General features: G+C 39.1%; 1 protein-coding gene across 9 annotated transcripts; it reads right to left on the bottom strand.

Moving 5' to 3' along the window:
- Nucleotides 1-379: 379 nt before the first annotated feature.
- Nucleotides 380-19498, bottom strand: LOC125954931 (SLIT-ROBO Rho GTPase-activating protein 1-like). Of its 9 annotated transcripts, none has more exons than XM_049685620.1 (15): nt 19300-19498; nt 16377-17177; nt 16007-16193; nt 8895-9078; nt 8642-8807; nt 8215-8565; nt 7620-8108; nt 7263-7530; nt 6975-7187; nt 6786-6891; nt 6489-6713; nt 6241-6412; nt 6087-6166; nt 5430-6012; nt 380-3772 (listed from the first exon to the last, which is right to left on the bottom strand). In XM_049685620.1, exons 3-15 carry the CDS (start codon nt 16098-16100, stop codon nt 2534-2536), a joined length of 4170 nt encoding a protein of 1389 aa, XP_049541577.1. In that variant the 5' UTR covers nt 16101-16193; nt 16377-17177; nt 19300-19498; the 3' UTR covers nt 380-2533. The 9 variants fall into 9 exon arrangements, with proteins under 9 accessions (XP_049541577.1, XP_049541575.1, XP_049541574.1 ...); XM_049685618.1 differs by having other exon boundaries at nt 16007-16546; nt 16696-17177; XM_049685617.1 differs by having other exon boundaries at nt 16007-16546; nt 17115-17177.
- Between the last annotated feature and the right edge of the window lie 347 nt (nt 19499-19845).

The raw sequence follows: 19845 nt of genomic DNA, 5'->3' as shown, positions 1-19845 counted from the left end.
GGTATAAATGGTCGTTGTGTATGGAAGGTTTCGTGCCTCACAATTCTGAACCAATTTGGGAACTGCGTTGTCACTTCTTCTGGAAGCGCACTAAAAGATTCCTAATCCATGGGTACTGAAGCGTTTGCTGTTGCTGCTATTATCAGTGGTGGAGCCATATCTATCACATATTTCGTTTCATACGCGGTTCGGTTGAAGTTATCAACACTTTCAGAGAAGAAACTCTCAAACAGTTGCTGGAAAAATCCATCTCGGAGTGAGTTGGGCGAAACAAATCCGATACTAAGAGCGCAGACTAACACTAGCAATACGAAAAGCTCGGATGCGCTTCCGTGCATCTTGAAAACTACTTCCAACAAGCATCTTAAGTATACTCCAAGGCTCAACTCAACACACCCATTTGTTTGTACACAAACCAAACACACAAAACGGAAAACAAACACTTGAGCAGATCAGCAAATATTGCCAAACAAGAAAGTTAAACAATATCGTCACGGTACGGTTTTACAAATTGCAGTAACTACTTGTTCGTTAACAGTACACACAGCGTTTTACAATTGATCAAATCATTTTGGTGGTCTGCAACGCAATATTAAACGTGTATATACTTTGGTTTATTGGTTAATAATCTTCATATGTACTTATAATTCCAATCTTCTTTGTATATAACCTCATGGTTTTGCAGTTCCAGTTTTGTCAGTTATGTTTTTAAACGAATTCTAGTTAAGCTGTAATGTTTTATCAGTAAAAAAAAGGTATATCTATACCAAAGGCATATGATCTTCCGAAATAATATCGATTATGGTGATGATGAGATCAAGGGAAGGAAGGGGGAGGGGGCCTTTTTTTTCTTCGTAGATCATATTTTGGATTATAACAGCTTAAGTATGCCAGTACCATCAAGTACATCTGTTGAAGAGGTACATAGTACATAGGAGATTTCAGTCAGTCAAATTTGGGTTCGATACGGCTATCCGTTGATGATCTTTTCTAGGTTCGCTTGTTGGAGTTAATTCATCAATGAGATTATTATCAATGTTCTAGCGAGTTAATATACCTCGCACTACGATAGTTGCTTTCTATAACTGGATAGTAGACACATAAGCTGGGAGTAGATCAATGATTAAAGTTACTGTTTGTTGTGTCACCGTGGTATATTAATTTGGAACATTGAAAGTTCTTTGCTTGGGCACTGTCAGTAGGTCCCTTCCTTGCATGGAAAGAAAAGCTAAAATGAGATACAACACAAGAATATGATAGAGGTGGTAAAGGTTCCGATAAACTCAATATGGGTGTGTTATAAGGACGTAACCATATTCTCCTGCTGTAAATCGTTCTTCAACCCAAAACTAGCATTCTGTTGTTCCTTTTACCATTTTTTTACATACCATGAAAAATAAACTCAAATTCAGTAAAGATACGGCCAGTCCGTCCTTATACATGTTTAAAAACTCTTAATTCACATCGCTACTATGTAAATAGTATTGCATGGATTTTTGTAAATAGTATTGCATGGATTAGTATTGCTCTATACAATCCACAATCAAACTATCAGGTTTATTACTGCATCAGTCAAACAGCTTCTCTTACTTATAGCGTATCAGCTGCGTTAAAAGGATGAGCAAAGGAAACTAATCCTACAATTGGAAGGATTAGTACACCTTATGGAACAGGTAGTTCATAGAAGACGGGATCGATGCATTCGGACGCCAACATTTCGGTACCATTAGAACACAGTTCGAGAGGAATGAAAATATTAATTAAAAACACACGCATTAAGTTTACAATTCCAGTTAGTGTTGGTGTTTCGTTCTTCTCTGAAACAAACCCATAAGACCAGACGACATGCTACATTGAACGTGATATCGATATTCGAAAACAATGACGTAGTTCTTTTCTTGTTGGATCTCTTTTTTCCTTCTTATTAACCATGTGTGTGGCCTACGTTTGCCATTATTGCAAATGTTCTCGAGTATTATTTATCCTACATCTACGAGTGATAGGTTTGACATATAAGTGTTGCTGCACCTTTATGCTGTCTGTTTTGCTGGCTAGTTTGAATTATATTGTATCGATCCAGTCTTGCTGTGATTAAGCTTTGCTATTTTCCGTCGGCTATTACCGCTATTATGCGTACATTCGGACCATTGGTGTTTTCTTTGTGTTTGACATTTCGCCCGTTTTTTCATTAACACTTTCTAAAGTCTGAAGTATATTCGTTTATTCTGCATATGTGGAACAGAAGTAAAACCCCTATCGATCGCCCAATCTTGCAAGGTTCGATCGTTGTATAACTACAAGTGTTTTGCTTATTGCCTATAATATATTTGTCGTTCATGTGCGCTCTTTGCTTGAACGTTATTTTGATTCGGATGCCGGATTGGTTGACACATATCCCTGTTTTGTCGATTTTGGTGTGTTTGGCCATTTTTTGCTCATCAGAAGTAGCGTTTAATGTTTTCCAAAAGTTCTATGTATTCTCCTCACAATTTTACACTTAAAACGATTACGAGCGAAAAAACAGCTCTCCGTTTCAGTTCGCGTTTCGACGCTGCATTTCCGGTGTTTGCGGTGGCAGCACATGTGGTTTCTTCAGTATCTGTGGCTTTACCTTCACCTGCGGTTTGAAAGAGCTCAAATTTTTTGCCTGCTGCTCCTGAGAAATAGAGGCAACACTAGCTGCTGACGTGCCTTCGCTGGATTTTGCTAAACAGCCTCCAGTAAGGTGCAGATCGGCGAATTGCGAAATGAATTTTTGGGTGTTTCGCGCCGGAATGGGACTTTTGCACACTTCTTTCGCCGGTGCTAACGACAATGCTGGGAGTGTATCTTGTTCGGCATCCAAGCCACTTGAAGCAGGGGAAATGCATTCCAACGTCTCTAATTCTTCGGATACCATGCCTTTCGCACCGGTAGATCCTGTGATTGAAGGGTTGGCGACTCCCATATCCGTACACTCTTCAACAACTTCAGACTCATCGACGATAACGGACACAATTGTGCTGTTTTTAATACTGATCTCCTGTGGCTTCACTTCCGCTTTAGGTTTATCGGTAGACGCAGAGTTACCTTTCAGATCAAGTTTCACTTCCTTCTTTACGGCGTTATTTTCGTATACGGGAGATTCATTAGCAAACCGTTCATTCTTCTTCAGCGTGCACTGGTTTTGGGCAGCGAAACGTTCCGCCGACGTCATATCTTCCAGCTCGCTATCGATAGATTCGCGTGATGTGCGCGTTACGTCTTCTAGCTTTCCGATCGCCGTTGGTGGCAGATCCATCACAAGATCGGGTGCAATACGGTTTCGGGTAAGTATGCGTGACGTAGCGAGATTTTGATAAGAGCTTTGAGTTGCACGCTTCTGCCAAAGGTCTCGATTATGTTGAAATACATTCAATCCACAACCACTACTATCAGCATCTCCACCACTACTGGTCAACAATGATAGTTTGTTCTCTGACAGGCTGAAACTTTTTGAATGATACTTTCTCATCGGCTTCGATTGATCCGATTGATCGTCAGATGCAGTAGGCTTTGTAGATGGTGTACTGAGAGCCACCCTTGCTGGTAAGCTATTTGTTTCACTGCGTCGGTTTAATCCAAGCAGGGATTTGCTATGTTCCGCAGGTTCACCCATGCCACCTAAGCGGGGACGAAGCTCGACGTTTTTCATTTCTTCTTCGGTACTTTTGCTATCAGTGACCGGCGGCTTTTCGCGATTCATCGTTGTTTTCGTTGGTTCGGCATAAATAGGCTCGGTTGGTTTTTGTACCTGTAAGTTGTTCGAAAAATAACATTAAACGAGATGAACAACGAATAATATGTATATATATATATATATATATATGTATATATATATATATATATATATATATATATATATATATATATATATATATATATATAATGAATAGTTATCTTAATCAACCAGGAACAAAGATGAAATGTTAGTATTTATAAAACGTTTTAAAAACTCTGGCAAATTAGAGGAGAAAGAAGCATTTTGTAGTAGTGCTATGGGGTCAGTTAAATGGTCACGATAAATGACAATTACATATTGCATATAAAATACAAGGAAAACTAAAGAACGCTCACCTCTCAGTAAGTTATCCAACACGCTACGGGCTGGCGCGACGTGCTGTATTGTTATGCAAGGTGGTCACAAATAAGACATCACAAAACAACAAACCATTCAACAAATAGATTGCAAAGAGGAGCATTTTCTGGATGGAAAACAAAACGAAACGGGAAAACGGCATCGACACTGGTGGACAAAACCAATTTGTATTCCACTGTATACATAAGTTCCTATCTTCTAGGTAACATGCTTTCCAGCTTCAGTAAACGTCCTTTTATTCCACCGTATTCCGTGATTCTCAAGCCCTTAAAATAATTATGCCATGCAGTTTATAATGGGGAGCGGGGGACATACATCGCCATACCTTGTACAGCCTTCACACGAGAACGTTTTGTTCCGCAAATGGTTCAATTGGATCATGATACCCATCTTCGATAACCTTTCATCGTACTTGTGAAAACTGTAGTACGTATTATTTTATTTAATACATTTTTTTGTTTCTTGAAATAAAAAAGACAGGCGAAAGTGTGATGTAATCGCCTCAAAAATTTACTGAACAAAAAAGTTTAATTATACTCAATAATGCAGGCCTAAATGGAATACTTTTGGATTTGCCAGATACCGAGCTAGAATGTTCTACTATCATTCAAAACTCTGGCATAAATGCAGCAACTGATAGCATTAGTAGCATGTCTGCATAATCTAGCTAAGAGTAAAGAATTTTGAGACAGAAAAACATTGTAACCGTTCTAATCTAGTCAAACCCACAAATCATTCATCTACATTCATACACACATTTGAATTTGAAGCGACAATGCGACAAAATAATGGGACTAATTAAGATTTAATACGCCAAATAGACCACAAACATTCACATGCAACATATCAGATAATCACGGTAAGGCATAGTGATACACTAGCTGTTCGATGGCTCAACCAACTATTCAATACGAAACAAAGTTAACAACTATATGTAATTGGATGATAGCAAAAAAAAACTAATGATGAATGACGACAAAAACAATTGTACCCTTCCTTTACCTTTACATTCGTATCGTTTACTTTAATCTAGATTTGGATGTAACGTAGACATTTCTATGACTCAATTTTTCCAAGGAAGTTTATAACTGCTTTAACGGCACATATTATGCATAATTTCTTATACCATCCAGTATGAACGATACATATTGTGGAAAATATTGATCTGCATTAAAGACTATCAAAGCAAACAAATTGGCGGAGCGTTCAATATGACAAAAAGCGAGGAAAAGTACACACTGTGTTCATGCCCCAGAATAAAGACCGAAAACGTCAATACATAACATACATTCTAAACTGTGGTCTCCAGTACCTCGTATGTGAAATGGTTCATATCCTCGACGAACTCGAACGAGTTTTCAAACGAATGTGGTTCATCGTGGTAGCTATATGCTGACGATTTCAGATGGTCGACGGTATCGTAGTTAATGTAGTCGACGTCTTTCAGATCGCTGGTTGATTTTTCGCCCATCATCGATTGGTTATGATTTGCACTGGGAAGCGGTGGCTGATGCGTAACATTCATCGCCGTGCTCGCTGCCCCGGATGCAGGGGCCGATATTTGTTGAATAACTTGATATTGTGGATGTCCCGGAGATGTTAACGATACCGTCGAGAGTTGTGTTCCACTCGATCCACTCGCTCCCGGTAGTCCAACGCCGGAAGCTCCAGCTGATGTACCACTGTTCGATGCAGTACCTCCCGCCGTAGCTGATGCGCTAATGGTCGACGCGGTATAGTCACTTCCGCAAGTAATATTGGATAATGTATTCGAATTTTGAGTGCAAATCGAAAGTTGGCTGTTGAGAGAAATATTTGCACTGGGACGTCGCTTTCGAACAGATTCTTCAGAGCTGGACGATTTTAAATGCTCACTTTTATCGCGTTCTTCATCTCTGTGAAAGTAAATTTGATTTAATTTTCCTTCTTTTCATTTATATAAAATGTTAAGGCATAAACATCTACATACTTGATTTTGAGCGATATGTACTTGTCGGGAATAAGTCCCGTTTTGCCTTTCACCGCTCCACGCCACCAATCATTGGACACCTAAACAAGTATGAGAATTTCAACAAATACTCTATAGCTTAATGTTGTTAGTTCAAACAAAACATAGAACACACCTGATTGTACAGTATCACTGTATCGCCTTTGCGTAAAGACAACTCTCGCTCAGATCTAGCATTAAAATCGAACTGAACAATCGCTTCAAACATATCCGATTCGTCTTCAGATGGGTACACTTCCGAGTCGGGATCCTCAGAAACTTGCTCGGTAGGAGAGTCTCCAACATCACTAAAATGATTAACATAATCATAGAATCGTTCCTCAATAATTAGACTCGACTTATCCCGATATATTTGATACTCACATATCTTCGAAGGTTTCCGATGTTATGAACTTTTCGTACTGCATGCCGCCAAGGTCCTTTGGGAAAAGCTCAGCATGGTGCACAATAATGTTCTTTATCAGCTCGTTAACCTGATTCTGAAATTGCACCTGATCCTTATCCTCGGGCGCAGGCATTAACGTTGGACCAAAACAAATAGCCAAGTTGTAGGCGTCCATCATGTTCTCGTCGGAATATTCAGAAAGACTGGAGATATAGCGATAATCATTATTAATTGACACTGTTTCCTGCAGTAGAATTGAGCATGCTCAAACTTACTGGTTCAAAAATGCAAAAAGATACCGAATAACCACTACCACAGCCTTTGGAAGGCTTTGAAAAAATTTTCGAATGCCCGACACAATATCGTGCTTTGATTCCAGTTCTGCAAAAAGAGGATTATTTGATGTTAAATTTGCCAAGAAAATTATAAACAATGGCAGTTCCCGGCAGATGTTTGGAACATACGTGCTAATTGGACGAAATGGTCAAAGTATATCAATGGAAATAACGGTTCTCGAAGTTCACGCAAGTACAGTTTGAGCACACCGGCTACGGAGTTGATATCGGAGGCATCAGTCATATCTGCCAGAGGATCATCTCCACGCTCGAATGCTTCTTTAAAATTACTTATTTCTACTTGAGATCCTGATACTCTAAATATGCCTTGGTGATGTAGCCCTATGGAAATGGAAAACAGTGTAAATTAAATAGACAGTAGAATAGATAAGCAGCATGAGGTGTTATGAGAAGTACCGTAAAGATTAATGACTCTAATGCAGCTTCGAAGGATGAGCGGTATTTCTTCTCCCGAAACTTCGAGATACTCTTCGAGCGATCCACCGAATAGCTTCGGACGTCCCGATTTGTTCATCCGACCTATACGTTTTCGTTTGGGTACATTCGATTTGATGAGCGTGTCCGTATTGATTGTAGAATCCTTCGCCAAAACGTTACGCAAATATTCTGCCTTGGAATCCAGTCTGGCTATACGCGATGTGGCGAGAATATATTCGCGTATTTTCTGTAAGGACGTCAGAAATATCAATTTCATGATTGTTTTGCGATATGGTTACATAGGTGCCGTTACGTATAATGCTTCTATTTGCCTACCGTGATGTAAAACTCCTCTATCTCATTCTTATCAGATCTCAGCTTTACAGATCCATTTTCCGGTTTCGGGAATGAGACCGCACCTTCCCCAAAGGCTGCAGTGCAATCGTAGTCCTTAGTGTTGAGAATGTCTAGTAAATTGATTTCGGCGGTTTCCAAAGTTTTCCAGATTTCTTCCGACTCCATGCGTAGATTATTGACCCGTTGTTCAAGTTGCAATAGACGGGACTCCATCTCCTGGTGTAGTGCTTTCTGCAATTCCGGTTCAAGTTCTTCCTCTTGTCCTTGGAACTCAAGTCGCTTGGGAATCATGAAGGCTGCACTATGCTGTTCGAGGAATTTCTGTTTGTCAGCCCGACTATCCATGGAATTAACTATGTAAGACAACGTCTCGGCGTTGTGCAGCACAGCTCGGCAACGGCCTTGATCGGCTGAAACGTGCATAAGCAGTGCACGGGACACGACTGAATGAAAACCCAAATCCATGCACTATAAATATATCCAACATTTGATAAAATGTATTATTAGTAACTAACCCGTATTCCGTAACATGCACAGGATATACGGTACACGTGACCATTGTTTCCTAACTTACATCGATCAGATCGCTCAAATCTTCCACAAAGTACTTGTGAATGGTTGTGTTCGACGCTTCCAAACACAACTGATACTCATTCTTGGCCTTCAATGCCTTCAATCTAGCGTCAGTGTATTTATTCTTTCTTTTTAACACCTCTTTCTCGATCAGCCGATACTTTTTACTGCGCTCCAACTTTTCTTTTGGCACGGTTTGTTGTAGCTTCATGCGTTGATTTTCTGCTGTACGTAGTTTTTTTTCGGCCTCTTTTGCGTCCGTTTGCAGAGTGTGGTACGTTTTCATATTCGTGTGCAACTCTTGCAAAATTCTTAGTATTTCTACGTGCGTTTCAAACCCGATCTCACGGCACTATAGGGGCATAATAAGTAAATTCCTGCATTAATAAAACTGCAGATTAAACAGTGATTATTCGCCAGTCTGATACCTTTCTGTAAATACGCTGAACATCGTCCCAGACTGTTTGCAGTCTCGCCACAAGATGAGTGGAATAGATCTCCGACATTGCCGCGTGATCTCGAGAAAGGGCTTTGGTCTGATTGATAAGCTGTTGCCAGCAAGAATACGATGAAAACATAGGCCATTGCTCGCGTCTGTATAAAAATGAAACGATAAAAAAATTTAAAACAGCTTACTCTAAAGCTACGACATAGCTGCTAGTATAGCCTTTGCGTACTTACTTTTGTCGCTGTTCCTTGTGACGCAGCTGCAGGCCTTTCGCTAGTTTATCTAAACTTTTGCTATAATCGAGCTCAACTTCGCCACGCCTGCGGAAGAAATCCTGCAACTCCTGAATCAGCGTAATTTGTGCTTCCATGCGTACATCAAGAAACTTGAGCTGTTCATTTAGCTGTTGTCGAATATCTATTGTGAGAAAACCGGTAAGATATAGGTTAAGTAAGAATAGCAAAAAAAAAAACTCTAGCCCGCCTTGCCAACCACCCAAAACGCACTTCGCAATATACGACAATTAATCATGCACGCAACGCAATAATTAATTAATCATGACTAAACAATTTCGATTTGTTTGGCAATTCAACAATCTTGTTATATCTATTGTTGTACTGTCCCAACGTATTCCAGTCATTAAATATTTGAAAAATCCAACAATGGCAATAAAATTATCTGGCATTAAAGGAAAGTGCCAATATTTTGTGTCATCTAAAGGCACAATCTCTGAAACTTGATGACCATCCTGGGTTTCGAATTGCATCGCATCAAATAAAGCTACTATGCTTGTGACTTGCTAATTGCGTATTGTTTGCCATTTTTAGCCTTCAAAATATGAAAGTTCAATTTGCAAAAATAATATCATTTGCCTTATTCTACCAAACGTTTCTTATAATACCAAACAAATACGTGATTTCTCATTTCTCAGAGAAAAACAAGCATGAGGTTACTAGTACTAGTATAGAAACAACAATCAAGGAGGAGATGATCATCCGCTTCCTTTAGCACTACGAGAGTCGACTTACGTATTGCCTCCGTTCATAGATGACAACAGTAATAATACAATAACTAGTTACACCTAAATAATAGAAAAAAATTATCATAATTGCAAAATGTACACAATATATATTTTTTTATCGTTGATGAAATGGTTATAGAACAAATTGCAATACCATAGGTTGATTTTTGCAATTCATATGCAATGCCAGTGAGGATGGTATCTTCGAAAGAGAGAACAGTTGCTTGAGATGGTCAAGCAAAAACTAACTAACACTGTGTTTACAGCGCTACCTTTATCCAAAGGTTTCCGGCGGAATTGAACCCCAAAAGAATAGAATCCCTATTATAACAGTCACTAGAATAGCAACGTGGTTCTTGGATCTATTGACTATACGACAGTTTCTAAACAAATTATATGAAGATGACGAATAATAAGCTTATTAATGAATCAAGGGTCTCTACATGGCATGTGTTTCAATGATCATCAGTGAAAATTATGCCAGCGTCGTAGGGGTCGATGACTTTGGAGTGCCACCCGTAACCCACCGATAAACCAGACTTGCTTCCTCTCAGCACAGTAATTTCCTTGTCTTGCTGCATTGTTAAACAATACACGAAATCAGTGGTGAGGTTTTTATGCATTTTAAATTTGTTGCCACATACTTCCAATCCGATCCGGTGGATTGACATGGGCTAGCATGTTTTGCATACAGACACTGCGGACATGATGGACACACCTCTACCCAGACGCAATTGGCAACCATATTAAAAACAAAAGAACATATTTCGTAGACGCCACAGAACGTTCTTTACACGTGGAAAAACTTTGGTGCTGGGGATTGTATTTACCTGGAAAAACATCTCTGAATTCTGGGCTAGGTTGGTGGATCCACCCATTACGCTGCTGGATTATGCATTGAAACATTTCGTATTCACTTTCAATCGAACACTATAGTCAGAGGAAGGTATGTTTACAGCCTCAACAATGTGTCTAACAAGCAACAGTGTCCCGGCGATTCAATTGATCACTCACTAATATTTTCAGTACTTTAACCTATCCTTAGAATGACAAAGACCACAATAATTTACAAATGAAGTAAACCACCGGATAGATTCTACGGGTATGCATCCTGATAATTCACTATCGACATTGAAGAAGACAATCAATGACCACATGTCTCACATTAATCTCGTATTCGAACTCGTCAGTAAATGGAACAAAATACAACCGGGTGTATGTACAGTGTATCTCTCTCTTGTTTTGTTTGGATTTGGACCTTTAACCCCTCGTAAAGATTGTCTGTATAATAGAATCACATGTCGCAATAGTTGATTTGTTCGGTTGATTTTGTGTTCAGTATGTTATCAATGATGAAACTTTCAATAATGACACAACTCATCGTGACATGGCAGGGGATATTATTTCCTGTTAATTCCGTTTCCTTTACCGTCATTTTTCCATAGACGGTAATTTTTTCCACATAATTTCCACAAAGGATTGCCCATTCTCCTATTACCCGTAAACTATACAGATGAAAGCATCGTAATTTATATTTTGGAAAAGATGTTTCTTTATTTCTTTGAGGAATGACCAGATGTTCCGTGCAAAATTGTTACACCGCAACTTAAATATCGAAATATGATATTAGTACTCTACCCAATGACTGAACTGATCTAAAACGAAATTTAAAAAATCCAAATATTTAAACATAAAACTCCCTTACAACCGACCAAATACAAATACATTTTCCGCCAATCATCAATAATTTTCATGCGAAACTAGTTTATCCTCATTGAACCAATTGGAGACTGTGTCTAGTTCTGCCAGAAGACTATGGTTATGCATTTTATACTAGTTTTCACTTCACGTTTATGGTTCCACTAGGCAAGTGAAAGTGAACACTACTTCATTCCCTAGCATCAGGCCGCTGAAGGCTACCGAGATAAAAAAAAGCAACAAAAACCGCATCATTCGAACAGAGAAGAAGTATAATTAAAGCCAAACATTACCCTAGGACGTTTTGCTACACATAATAGGAAAGTTAAAATAAAATATCGCGTCCCTGATTGCAGCAGCACATCGTCCCGTCCTTGAGAACAGTCAAAAGTAAAAATGGCTTACTATGTGATCCCACAAATTCTATTTAATCAATTCAAATTATTATTCAATTAATTTTTTACTGATTGAGCGTAAAAAAATAGACTGAAGTAGTACTTTATCTAGTTTGATACGCGTCCATGTCCATGCTTATAATAACTATTAGCAACATCACCCGCGGGCTCCATTAAAAAAAATCAAATTTATTAGGTACTGTGAGTACAAATAACGGGCAAGACAAATCATTCAAAGTCAAATTTGGAGAATGAAATGCACCCAGAGTTATTCCTCTGGCATTTTTATGTTTCCGATGAGCATATATAATCATCAAATCAATCAAAACATTAATCATCAAAAATACTACAAATATGTTTACTAAACTTACTAAACTTTCTCATCGGCAGTTGCTATAGCACCTGCATTTCTACCGATGATACCCGGCGGAAAAGAGAAAGGACAAAACAAGATGTTTGAAACTGAAGAGAGAAGTATACATGTCAACAACGAGAGAAAAGAAAGCAGCCTATACCAGACAGCAGTATTATGCAAAAGATTCGTTTCCGATTTATAACGAAAATAAAATTGGATAAAATATAAAGTTTATTCCTGCATCGACGTAGGGCACAACAGGATGTATCAAGATGAAAATAACAAATACTAAATATAAGAAATATCCCAGATACAACTGACTAACAAACCCTTTATTGGCGGAGAAGGAGATAAAAAATGAATTATTTATCTAATATTTTGCATCCACATTTTTCTAGAGAATATGCTTGTTGCTCGCTTCAGAATAGCTACCGCCGATTTCGGTTCAACTTGGCAAAAGGTAATGGAAACCAATTATGCCTTTTTTTTATCTCACGAAAGATGTTTTGAACAGAATGAACAGTAGGTATTTGAGAAGGATTTAATAGGTGTTATAATTCATTAAAAGGAAGAAAAGCATCATAACCTCAACAAACTATCAACAAGCAAAATAGCACACTCCCTTCTCTACGTAAAATGAAATGTTCTAAATCATTTTGGAGAAATGATTTCAAATAAGCCAATTGAGAGGGAAAACAAATCAAAAGAGGTCAACTTAAATTTGTCATGGAGCTGCAAGCTAATGCCTTGACATAACAGAAAGGAGATACCAGCGTTCATGGCTGCTGCCTGCCTACACCCTTCTGCTATCAGTCTTATGATGCTGTTTGGTCCTATCTCCCCAATCTACAACAATATTTGTTCAAAACTGAAAAAATAGCTCTGTGGATTGAAAACACCGCAGTTTTACTTAATACAGTTGACTTCTGCATCTAGTGCACAGAACATTCTTTAGGTACAGGCTTTCCCGATTTCCGATTGAACAAAATTGGTTTTTAATTAATTGCATTAATGTGAAACGACATATCTGCTTAAGGAAAATTTAACAAAGCAATAAAAAATCGTGTCAGGACTCAATATTTATCCTTTAAGCATAAGGGAGCAAATAATAACCATATAAGATAGTAGCGATGAGCTATTGCAACAAAATTCTTCACAGATTTAGTGTTAGTTTTGATTAGATAGATTCGTTGCTTCATTAGTTATGATTCAAGCTGATGGTTTTAAGCCTTCTACGTAAATGTGTTCAGTAATGTATTGTTTTCTAGCCAGCATTAGTTCGATTAGTTTTCATGTCGAAGAGCATTTAGATTGGACATTTTACACGTTTCGGTCCGTAATAATACGGTAGCATCTATCGAAAACATTGGCTATTTCCGGCTTGTGCTGTGGGTATAACGAGCGCCATATTTAAAGCTATGCCACGGTGAATTGGTTTGCGTTGAATTTTGTTTTGTCTGCTCCAATACGGTTTCGCTTATTATGGTTTCATCCTGATCATTTTTCCATAAATTTCTTCCCGAAAAACACTCGTAAAACAGCACTACACGTTCTCACCGATGTTTCAAGCGATCCACAGCAAATTAAAGTATTTATCACTTCCTGCAAAGGCTGCACAAATATAGACATTCACGGAATCAATGGTTAGTTTCGGTGCTACACAAAGAGATTTTCATTTCCGAGACGCGGATTTTCCTGGAGTCACACCCGTCGCGTTCTCATTTTCAGATCAAACTTGAGAGTAAAGAGGAGCATCGCAGAGATTGATGCTCAGCATGCCCGAACTTTCTTCGCACTTTTGGAGACTCCAGAATCGCTTCTGGGACGGCTCGTATTAACCAGTTGGCTTGTCACGATCTTACGTTCCAGTTAGGAGATGGAGCCTACAAAATCCAAATCACTTTTCTATTGTTTTCACATTCTTGCGACGCGGCCCCTTCAGCAACGAAGTTTTCGTAAAACAAGCTCGTCCACAAACCTCATGAGATGGCCGATTCACTTCGCACTCACGGCAGCTCATCATCTCACGAAAAATGAGAGCGAAAAGTGGGAGCGAATTTCGAACGTGCTCAACTCTCGCTAACCTGCTCGACTCATTTAAATTTAAATTTAACCGTTAACCGTGGAGCACAGCAATGATAACGGTAGAAGGGTTGATCAATTTCGCAACCGCGAATGACCTGGTCATCGGAAGTACCAAGTTTGCGCGACGGGATATCCACAATGCTACGTGGGAATCTCCAAACCCTTCCAACCAGCCACTTCCAACCAGATAGATCACGTATTGATTAATCGCCGCAGACAATCTAGTTTGTTAAACGTCAGAACTTTTAGAGGAGCCAAATTAGACTCGGATCACTATCTGGTTGGTTTTGGAGATCCGATGCCGAACAGTTTGCACCCGAGACCCCGTTTTTCAAAACGCCAGAGTTGGCGGTTTTTAACACAAAAATTAAATTCGCTGTTCACATCGAAACTGCGCGAAGGTCAATAGAAAATACATGAAAAATAGTACCATACCGACTCTTATCAAATCATAATAATTTTTTTAATATACACACACAAAACTATTACCGGGATTTCAACACATTCCTGCGAAAACCAATTGAAAAATCAAAGTGTAACGCTGATTTGTTTGCGTAGGCCGGTCTGTTTTATCGAATATTTTTATCGAAAAAACGCCAACTTTAAAGATCCTTTGCAGGCTCCATTGAAACCATGGAGACGATGGTGAACTCTTCCATCTTGCGTTTTTGCGTAAAAAACGAACACGAATAACTAAAGGTTAAAAAAAAAGCCTATTCCAGTGAGGCCAAAGATTAGTGGGGTTCAAGGGAAAGAGTATATTTGACTTGGAGAAGCAGAAATAATGGCTTCAACAATTGTCGCATCCCGATGACCATCTTTTTTGGAATAAATTAAGTTCTTCACTTCAGTATTATTAACATAGCGTCGTGACTCAAATGACAACAATCGCAATAGAAGCATTCATCATTTTTTGGATGAACTGTATACATGCGTCAAAAAGTATCAGTAGAACGCACAACCGGATAACTCGGAACGGCATCACTTTGCTTGCGTCGTTGGAAATTCAGAGTACAGCAAAAGTCATGCAAACAGATCGCATTGGCAGATTGCAAAAAGACTGACTGACGTTGCCGGTGAAGGAGTTGTAGCACTTTGAACAACATTTGAATCCGTGAAATAAACTAGTTGCCCACTCTAAAAGATTTGATTTATTTGATTTATCTGGTTACTAAAATTGTATTACGAACGGCAAGTGTATGTGGCTAACATTGCACAATTGATAGAAAAGATGATACAAATAACCGAGATTGTTGCTTTCCAAAATGAAATAAAATCTACAAATTTTCCAATTTACAAACTCCCCGGCCCCAAACACTTTTGGGTGCAAAATTTCGTGTCAATCGGTTTAGCCGTTCTTGAGTTATAAGCGGACAACGGATTGGCATCTTTCTTTTAAATATATAGATAGATAGAAGATAGTTTGAAGATTGATTTAATAATATACTATTCATGCAAACATCGATTTGTTTCGCAAACATTCATCCATTCGCAAATCCTGCAAGAATAGGAATGACAGACTATAGGACAAACATCAAGAATCTGTTCATCAAGCTGCGATAGGGAATATATTCTTGATATATCTTTTTTGGGGAAGAAGACGTTTGTACTATCATGCGAGTAACAAAAGCATACCCAGCACTATGCAGAAATTACTCGTTCATCAACAATCAATTAAATTAAAGGGTCGGTATCAGTTTTATGAGCGATTGTAAAAACCGTAATCCTTAACAGAGAAAAATGGAAAAACGTCTGAAACACTCATCTTTCAAATACGATAAAAATACTTACTGTTGAAAAGATTCAGCTTCCTTGTTGAACCAAGACGCCGCATCGGGCTCTTGATGTCCCCGTCGTTTTCGTCCATCATAGTCACACCGTTCATTTATTTTTTTACATAAACTTCCTTTTCTATTGGTTGAGAGGCCTATCTATCTTTCTCTTTCGCTCTTTATTAATTGTCGCTGCAATATTCGTACTTTCGAACGAAAAATCAACAAGAATTATAATTTTTGAAAACTATTATCGGCAGCTATCATTTCACTGGGAAATCGTTGGAAAACTGGAAAGTAAAGTTAACGCGACTCAACACGCAAGATTTTTCACTGCACAGCTATCGCAACATGTAAAAGGGTATAAATCGAAAATCACTATTACTCACTTAATAATGAAACTACGCTTGACAATCATTATCATCACAGCCGAAGCACTTGTACATTTTATTCACAAGTCCCTATTGAATCTTTTGAATAGTCAGTGACTAACAGTTGATAGAAATAGCCTATGTCGAACCCATTTCGATCGTAACGACTCTGCTGGAGCACTCACGCCCTACAGAAGAAAAGAAGAAATGTCAAGCGACTTAAACTCGCAGAGATCGCCGCTGAAAGCGCACTGTCCACTAGTTTCCACCATGAAAGTAGGAAGCGGGAAATTGCAGTCACTTGTTGAATTAGGTTAGATGTATAGGCACAACATACTATATTTTTCCGCACTATATTTGTTTTGCCACAAACGAGAGATGATCAGAAAGAGCTATTCCTACACCGCATAAATTAATTATTGTCCGGATCGCACAATTACACTCAATCCACCAGATTCACATTCACGTTAAACAAGAAAACGGAAAGTAACTGAAGTTAAAGGAAGGGATATTGAAGTCACCAACGATTACACACTTGTTATGTGCCTTCTTGGGCTCTCGTTCAATGCTGTTCAAGCGAACGCTTTTTAGCGAACGATTTGCTCTCACTTTCGTTAGACAAGTTACGGCCGATAACGTAATGCGACGGTCAAGTGTTGTGAACGCGTTATCAACTTGCACGCGATCATGTTAAACCATCGCCCGGAACACTGTCTTCAAAGGATCGAAAAGTAAGACCCACACAAACGTACTAACCTTCAGTTCATAAATATGCGACGCTTCTATGGGCTGATAGAATGGTTCTAAAACTCACAAAATCTGAAACGAACACAAAAGATCATTTGATTACATTTCACTTCTACTCGCGGTTGTTCCGTAATCACAATTACTCAAATTTTTCTCTATATTTGCATCCAGAATCACCCGGCAGCTAGAACGGCTTATGGTTACAAATGTATGGAACCTATATTTGTCCCCCTATAGACGGAGGCGCCCCCGCAGGCAAACTCCATACTGAATCGAACATCGCAGTGTGGGATTCGCCTGCAGAGACAAATTAACGCAAGCTTCCTACAAATGCAACAATCGTCGCGTAAACCGGTTTTCGTTGGACGATTTTCTTGTCACCATCATCGAAACTGTGACGTGTGTTTCCAAACTCTTTAATGTTACATGGTGGTTGGTCTTTGGCCGGCTGCGTTGTATATTCGCGAACACCACCACCTTAGATATTTTCAGTAGGTTTACTACGGATCACCTGCTGCTGCACCATTGTCGAATATCAGAACAGACAAAACCGCTCGTCTTTCGCAATATGAGTTTTTTTTATATATATCTACCACCATTCACATTTTTACATTAGAATAGGCGCAGCAAATGTTAAACTCACTCTAATTAATTAAAAATCTTTACGTTAGATACATATCCGAAAAACCCCGTCTTGAGGTACAATCTACTGATAAACGGGTTGGATAAGAGTTTATCAACCATCAATTTGGACGTTTGGTAAGCCACATTAAACTAGTAACCTTTGTTACTAGTAGTAACCTTTGTTACTATCGGGACTTGTATAGCATCGACAAAGTTTACTGAATACGGACGGAAAACTATCTAAATCAAACTACTGATCTCTTTGCTTTGCTGTTCAAAAAATAGACCATAACCAAAGGACGATTCATTAAACTTCACCCAAATCAGTATAACTGCATAATTTCTTCAGTCGCGCAGACTAATTCTGTACGGCTAGGAATACCATCTTTGACATTTGCAAACCTTCTGTGTTGATTAAAGCATATGGTAAAGTGCTGTGACTATAAAAACTGTTAGGAGATCCATCAATCAACAGCATTCTTCCAAAACGAGAGTAAAAACATCCATGTTTTCGAGTGTATCGTGTCAATCCAGTGTTGTTTTTTCCAGAGCGTCTTGGTTCGTTCTCTGCGGCTGGGTTCAAATTTGGGACAGCATTGCAACTCTGCTTTCAAACGGGCCTTTTCTTCGCTCTCTACGACTTATTCCGGGACGCCAGCGTCATGCTAACGAACGAAAACCATCTGCTCCCAACAGCATATAGATCAGAAAAACACCGGAGTTTCTGAACCAAATGTATTTTTTACCCACTTGATATAGCATTGATTCCGCCATTGCCACATTATTACTTGTATTTAATATTTAGTTATACGTAAATCACTCCTCTGATCGCAAAATATTCGAAAATATATGTTTATTTTGGATTGTTTATTATAAAAAAAAGTTCCAGTCCATAATTACCGTTTCCTAAAAGGAACAAGGTATCGAACAATAGGTAGAATACCGACGGAATATGAAAGGTATAGGATATTTCACACTTTGCATCTTCTAGTGGATATGGATTGAAGCATTTTGCTGGAGATGGCTTGTGAAAAGTGTATCCTAAAAATAGCTACGTCGCGTTCGGCTAAAGGGGACTAAAGCTCTTTGTATGAGGGATAACTCAATGCAGCGGAGCAGCCCCCCCCCCTCCCCTTCCACCTTCTGGGGGGTGCTATCGAAGAAAAGTAGTTGTTTCGTGTACACTTCTAGAATCAGCACATTTCTGATCGTTACAGATCGGGAGGGGTTCAATTTTAGAAAAGGAAACAACGCAGCGTCACCGAAGTTAAGAATGGCCAATAACAATAATGTTCATTCTATTTGAGGTGATCGATGCGGATCTTGGGGCTTGGGGCGATCGGTTTGTCGCTTTAATCAAGAAAAAGACAAATACACAAACAAATTCATTAAAATTGCGGAGAAAAGCGTGACGCGCATCTTAAAAACCGGCTTCTTCAAGCGATCGTCGTCTCGAACAGAACTATTATGAGATGGTAAACCTGCTTCGTCTTTACCACAATAAATTCACAAATTACGATACACTTTCACTTTTCGTAACGCATAAACTAATTGAGGATAACTCACTTACCAAATTACGGCGCGATCTTACGGGATTTTCCGTTGATTCGGCCTCTTCTCCGATCGCTCGTGCCGCGCAATTTCCACGGTTTTCCACTTTCTCGGCTAATTTGCAATGAAATCGCGCGAAATTGTTCCAAAATGCTCAGAATTTAGCATTTTTACAAGAATTTTCACTCGAACTCTAACCTCAAACCGTGAACCAAAAAAACAACGGCACAGTGCTACGCAGGCCATTTTGGGCTCCCACATCTGAGTTTTCGTTAAAATTTTGCTTTATTTTGATAAAATGCTCATATTTTATCGACCATCACTGTTAAGCTGTCAAGGAGCGTCGGAGGAATCGTTGAGGAAAACGTCCGTTTCAAAACGGACTTTCTGCTCCGCTCACTCTTAGCGGAACTCGGGCTTGTGTGAGCGAGAGGGCTTCGTCGTTTACATCACCGCGGTTTGAAGAGTCGATAGTTCCCGGGTTCGGGCCGCGGAACTCCGACTCCTGGATCCGGGGAGGTTTTCCAAAAATTCCCGGCAGCGAATGAAAAGAGAATATAAAAGG

This window comes from Anopheles darlingi, chromosome 3, assembly GCF_943734745.1.
Source record: "Anopheles darlingi chromosome 3, idAnoDarlMG_H_01, whole genome shotgun sequence".
NCBI lineage: Eukaryota > Metazoa > Arthropoda > Insecta > Diptera > Culicidae > Anopheles > Anopheles darlingi.
Note: the sequence above shows the minus strand (reverse complement) of the source record. Positions and strands in the feature narration are given on the sequence as shown.

What these genes read in the sequence shown, in the direction of transcription:
- LOC125954931 (XM_049685620.1), bottom strand. Translation starts at nt 16,100, where the DNA reads ATGAACGGTGTGACTATGATGGACGAAAACGACGGGGACATCAAGAGC. An exon ending in CTTTTTGCATTTTTGAACCA is followed by an intron (nt 6,714 to 6,785) that starts GTAAGTTTGAGC and finishes CTATATCTCCAG; the next exon opens with TCTTTCTGAATATTCCGACG. An exon ending in TACATATCGCTCAAAATCAA is followed by an intron (nt 6,013 to 6,086) that starts GTATGTAGATGT and finishes TTACTTTCACAG; the next exon opens with AGATGAAGAACGCGATAAAA.